The sequence below is a fragment of the Oncorhynchus masou genome, unplaced genomic scaffold (assembly GCF_036934945.1).
Source record: "Oncorhynchus masou masou isolate Uvic2021 unplaced genomic scaffold, UVic_Omas_1.1 unplaced_scaffold_543, whole genome shotgun sequence".
NCBI classification, from domain to species: Eukaryota; Metazoa; Chordata; class Actinopteri; order Salmoniformes; family Salmonidae; genus Oncorhynchus; species Oncorhynchus masou.
The window spans coordinates 189,001-195,000 of record NW_027011844.1 but is presented as its reverse complement, the minus strand read 5'-3'; the positions used below and the strand labels follow the sequence as shown (position 1 = coordinate 195,000).

Genomic DNA, 6,000 nt, shown 5'->3' with positions numbered 1-6,000 from the left:
GGTGAATGAGTCAATTGTAAGGTAGCATACAGCATGTAGTCACTCCTCAAACCCCCTTATCCCTGTTGAAATGATCCCTTCAGTCACTCCTCAACCCCCCTTATCCCTGTTGAAACGAACCCTTCAGTCACACCTCAACCCCCCTTATCCCTGTTGAAACGAACCCTTCAGTCACTCCTCAACCCCCCTTATCCCTGTTGAAACGAACCCTTCAGTCACACCTCAACCCCCCTTATCCCTGTTGAAACGAACCCTTCAGTCACTCCTCAACCCCCCTTATCCCTGTTGAAACGACCCCTTCAGTCACACCTCAACCCCCCTTATCCTTGTTGCAACGACCCCTTCAGTCACACCTCAACCCCCCTTATCCCTGTTGAAACGACCCCTTCAGTCACACCTCAACCCCCCTTATCCCTGTTGCAACGAACCCTTCAGTCACACCTCAACCCCCCTTATCCCTGTTGAAACGAACCCTTCAGTCACACCTCAACCCCCCTTATCCCTGTTGAAACGAACCCTTCAGTCACACCTCAACCCCCCTTATCCCTGTTGAAACGATCCCTTCAGTCACACCTCAACACCACTCCCTGTTGAAACGACCCCTTCAGTCACACCTCAACCCCCCTTATCCCTGTTGAAACAAACCCTTCAGTCACTCCTCAACCCCCCTTATCCCTGTTGAAACAAACCCTTCAGTCACACCTCAAACCCCCTTATCCCTGTTGAAACAAACCCTTCAGTCACTCCTCAACCCCCCTTATCCCTGTTGAAACGAACCCTTCAGTCACACCTCAACCCCCCTTATCCCTGTTGAAACGATCCCTTCAGTCACACCTCAACACCACTCCCTGTTGAAACAAACCCTTCAGTCACACCTCAGTCACTCCTCAACCCCCCCGACTGGGTATGTACCTGGCTCTGTGATGAGGTTGTCCATGCTATAAATGGGTATATGCTGGCTCTGAGTGATGAGGTTATGCTAGGCTATGCTGTGTGCATACAGTCCTACCTGGAAGATGGCTATCCATGCTAGGCTATGCTAGGCTATGCTGTGTGTGTACAGTCCTACCTGGAAGATGGCTATCCATGCTAGGCTATGCTGTGTGTGTACGGAGACACCTGAAACCCCACCTCTTCAAGGAATACCTAGGATAGGATAAGTAATCCTTCTCACCCCCCCCCCTTAATGACTTAGATGCACTATTGTAAAGTGGCTGTTCCACTGGATGTCAGAAGGTGAATTCACCAATTTGTAAGTCGCTCTGGATAAGAGCGTCTGCTAAATGACTTAAATGTAATGTAAATGTACAGTCCTACCTGGAAGATGGCTATCCATGCTCTGCTATGCTAGGCTATGCTGTGTGTGTACAGTCCTACCTGGAAGATGGCTATCCATGCTAGGCTATGCTAGGCTATGCTGTGTGTGTACAGTCCTACCTGGAAGATGGCTATCCATGCTAGGCTATGCTAGGCTATGCTGTGTGTGTACAGTCCTACCTGGAAGATGGCTATCCATGCTAGGCTATGCTAGGCTATGCTGTGTGTGTGCAGTCCTACCTGGAATATTGCTATCCATGCGTAGGCTATGTTGTCAAAGTTCACCGCTCCTTTGTGAGGGTTGACGTTGCCGGGCCGACAGACGTTATAGTACTGGTTCCAGTTCACACAGCCGTCTCTGATCCCACCCTCCCCGCCAGGAGAGGGCGCGGGCAGCGAGCACTCGGCCCCTCCCTCGCTGTAGGGTGGGACGTCATGGCAACGCAACATTCCATTCTCCCGAATTGCTGAGCAGATGAAGGGGTCCTCCTCGCTCTCCTCCGGCTGGTAGTACACACTCAATGACAGGTTATAGAGCCTACATAGGAAGACAGAGATTATAGAGACTACATAGACATACAGAGGTTATAGAGCCTACATAGGAAGACAGAGATTATAGAGACTACATAGACATACAGAGGTTATAGAGCCTACATAGGAAGACAGAGATTATAGAGACTACATAGACATACAGAGGTTATAGAACCTATACAGGAAGACAGAGGTTATAGAGACTACATAGGAAGACAGAGTTTATAGAGCCTATATAGGGAAACAGAGGTTATAGAGCCTATATAGGAAGACAGAGGTTATAGAGACAACATAGGAAGACAGAGTTTATAGAGCCTATATAGGGAGACAGAGGTTATAGAGCATATATAGGAAGACAGAGGTTATAGAGACAACATAGGAAGACAGAGGATATAGAGCCTATATAGGGAGACAGAGGTTATAGAGCCTATATAGGGAGACAGAGGATATAGAGCCTATATAGGAAGACAGAGGTTATAGAGACTACATAGGAAGACAGAGTTTATAGAGCCTATATAGGGAGACAGAGGTTATAGAGCCTATATAGGGAGACAGAGGTTATAGAGGATATATAGGAAGACAGAGGTTATAGAGCCTATATAGAGAGACAGAGGTTATAGAGACTACATAGGAAGACAGAGGTTATAGAGACTACATAGGGAGACAGAGGTTATAGAGACTACATAGGAAGACAGAGGTTATAGAGACTACATAGGGAGACAGAGGTTAGAGACTACATAAGGAGACAGAGGTTATAGAGCCTACATAGGGAGACAGAGGCTATAGAGCCTACATAGGGAGACAGAGGTTATAGAGACTACATAGGGAGACAGAGGTTATAGAGACTACATAGGGAGACAGTGGTTACAGAGACTACATAGGGAGACAGAGAGAGAGTGTGTTGCGTCGGTCAGTGGCTTAAGAGTGATATTAGCCAGCGAACGCCACACACACACACACACACACACACACACACACACACACACACACACACACACACACACACACACACACACACACACACACACACACACACACACACACACACACACACACACACACACACACACACACGGGGCACTTTGTTCCATTGAATCAAACGGTAGGTTATGTTCTGGAAAGCTTCCTGACCGAGAGAATCTGGAAGTTCCGATTTGTGTTATAAACTTTCATCCCCGTTTTCGCGTGTGTGTGTGTGTGTGTGTGTGTGTGTGTGTGTGTGTGTGTGTGTGTGTGTAGGCCTGGCATCTATCTACTGCTCTCTCTTAAGCCACTGATTTAATCCACACACACTTGCCTGTGTGTGCACATCTGTTCGTGTGAGTGTGTGCAGCGCTGTTGTGTTGTGTCAGTACGTGGGTGAGATGTGCAGTTTACACGTTGTCACCGTCGGAAAGGCCATCGCTAAGGGCAACAGCTAACTGTCACCTCACATCACGTTATACATACTGCCCCCTGGACGACACAGACTGAGACAGAGAGAGAGAGAGAGAGAGAGAGAGAGAGAGACAGAGATACAGAGAGACAGAGAGAGAGAGAGAGTAGAGAGAGAGAGAGAGAGGGAGAGAGAGAGAGACAGAGAGAGAGAGAGGGAGAGAGAGAGAGACAGAGAGAGAGAGAGAGAGAGAGAGAGAGAGAAAGAGACAGAGAGAGAGAGAGACAGAGAGAGAGAGAGACAGAGAGAGAGAGATAGAGACATAGAGAGAGAGAGAGACAGAGAGAGAGAGAGAGATTCAGAGAGAGAGAGAGTGAGACAGAGAGAGAGCGAGAGAGAGAGAGAAAGAGAGACAGAGAGAGAGAGAGGGAGAGAGACAGAGAGAGAGAGAGAGACAGAGAGAGAGACAGAGAGAGAGAGAGAGAGAGAGAGACAGAGAGAGAGAGAGAGACAGAGTGAGAGAGAGAGACAGAGAGAGAGAGAGAGACAGAGAGACTCACGTTCTGAAGTCTTCTCCCATGAAGCACCTGTTTCTCAGTAGCCCCGCCCACAGCTGCACGCCGACGATGCCGAAGATGAAGAAGACGAAGAAACAGAGGAGCAGGACGTTACCCAGCATGGGGAGAGTGTCTAGGAGCAGAGTCACCAGGATACGCATACCTACATGACCACAACAAGAAAAAGAGGAGCAGGACGTTACCCAGCATGGAGAGAGTCTAGGAGCAGGGACGTTACCCAGCATGGAGAGAGAGAGTCTAGGAGCAGGGACGTTACCCAGCATGGAGAGAGAGAGTCTAGGAGCAGGGACGTTACCCAGCATGGAGAGAGAGAGTCGAGGAGCAGGGACGTTACCCAGCATGGAGAGAGAGTCTAGGAGCAGGGACGTTACCCAACATGGAGAGAGAGAGTCTAGGAGTAGGGATGTTACCCAGCATGGAGAGAGAGAGTCTAGGAGCAGGGACGTTACCCAGCATGGAGAGAGAGAGTCTAGGAGCAGGGACGTTACCCAGCATGGAGAGAGAGAAACTAGGAGCAGGGACGTTACCCAGCATGGAGAGAGAGAGTCTAGGAGCAGGGACATTACCCAGCATGGAGAGAGAGAGTCTAGGAGCAGGGACGTTACCCAGCATGGAGAGAGAGAGTCTAGGAGCAGGGACGTTACCCAGCATGGAGAGAGAGAGTCTAGGAGCAGGACGTTACCCAGCATGGAGAGAGAGTCTAGGAGTAGCAGGGACGTTACCCAGCATGGAGAGAGAGAGTCTAGGAGTAGGGACGTTACCCAGCATGGAGAGAGAGAGTCTAGGAGTAGCAGGACGTTACCCAGCATGGAGAGAGAGAGTCTAGGAGTAGCAGGGACGTTACCCAGCATGGAGAGAGAGAGTCTAGGAGCAGGGACGTTACCCAGCATGGAGAGAGTCTAGGAGCAGGGACGTTACCCAGCATGGAGAGAGAGAGTCTAGGAGCAGGGACGTTACCCAGCATGGAGAGAGAGAGTCTAGGAGCAGGGACGTTACCCAGCATGGAGAGAGAGAGTCTAGGAGCAGGGACGTTACACAGCATGGAGAGAGTCTAGGAGCAGGGATGTTACCCAGCATGGAGAGAGAGAGTCTAGGAGTAGAGACGTTACCCAGCATGGAGAGAGAGAGTCTAGGAGCAGGGACGTTACCCAGCATGGAGAGAGAGAGTCTAGGAGCAGGGACGTTACCCAGCATGGAGAGAGAGTCTAGGAGAAGGGACGTTACCCAGCATGGAGAGAGAGTCTAGGAGCAGGGACGTTACCCAGCATTGAGAGAGAGAGTCTAGGAGCAGGGACGTTACCCAGCATGGAGAGAGAGAGTCTAGGAGTAGGGATGTTACCCAGCATGGAGAGAGAGAGTCTAGGAGCAGGGACGTTACCCAGCATGGAGAGAGAGAGTCTAGGAGTAGGGACGTTACCCAGCATGGAGAGAGAGAGTCTAGGAGTAGCAGGGATGTTACCCAGCATGGAGAGAGAGTCTAGGAGTAGGGACGTTACCCAGCATGGAGAGAGAGAGTCTAGGAGCAGGGACGTTACTCAGCATGGAGAGAGAGAGTCTAGGAGCAGGACGTTACCCAGCATGGAGAGAGAGAGAGTCTAGGAGCAGGGACGTTACCCAGCATGGAGAGAGTCTAGGAGCAGGGAAGTTACCCAGCATGGAGAGAGAGAGTCTAGGAGCAGGGACTTTACCCAGCATGGAGAGAGAGAGTCTAGGAGCAGGGACGTTAACCAGCATGGAGTGAGAGAGTCTAGGAGCAGGGACGTTACTCAGCATGGAGAGAATCTAGGAGCAGGGACGTTACCCAGCATGGAGAGAGTCTAGGAGCAGGGACGTTACCCAGCATGGAGAGAGAGAGTCTAGGATCAGCAACGTTACCCAGCATGGAGAGAGTCAAGGAGCAGGGACGTTACCCAGCATGGAGAGAGTCTAGGAGCAGGGACGTTACCCAGCATGGAGAGAGAGAGTCTAGGAGCAGGGACGTTACCCATCATGGAGAGATAGAGCCTAGGAGCAGGGACGTTACCCAGCATGGAGAGTCTAGGAGCAGGGACGTTACCCATCATGGAGAGAGAGAGTCTAGGAGCAGGGACGTTACCCATCATGGAGAGAGAGTCTAGGAGCAGGGATGTTACCCAGCATGGAGAGAGAGAGTCTAGGAGCAGGGACGTTACCCAGCATGGAGAGAGAGTCTAGGAGCAG

The 6,000-nt window shown here is 50.6% G+C and overlaps 1 protein-coding gene across 4 annotated transcripts in view; it reads right to left on the bottom strand.

Annotated features, from left to right (window-relative positions):
- Positions 1 to 6,000, bottom strand: part of LOC135536001 (voltage-dependent T-type calcium channel subunit alpha-1H-like) — a 123,463-nt gene that overhangs the window by 96,391 nt on the left and 21,072 nt on the right. For all 4 annotated transcript variants that reach the window (XM_064962398.1, XM_064962399.1, XM_064962396.1 and 1 more), the window contains exons 4-5: positions 3,784 to 3,943; positions 1,558 to 1,855 (exon numbers count right to left, since the gene is read on the bottom strand). In XM_064962398.1, coding sequence (XP_064818470.1) covers positions 1,558 to 1,855; positions 3,784 to 3,943 — 458 coding nt within the window. The remainder of the gene's footprint in view (positions 1 to 1,557; positions 1,856 to 3,783; positions 3,944 to 6,000) is intronic.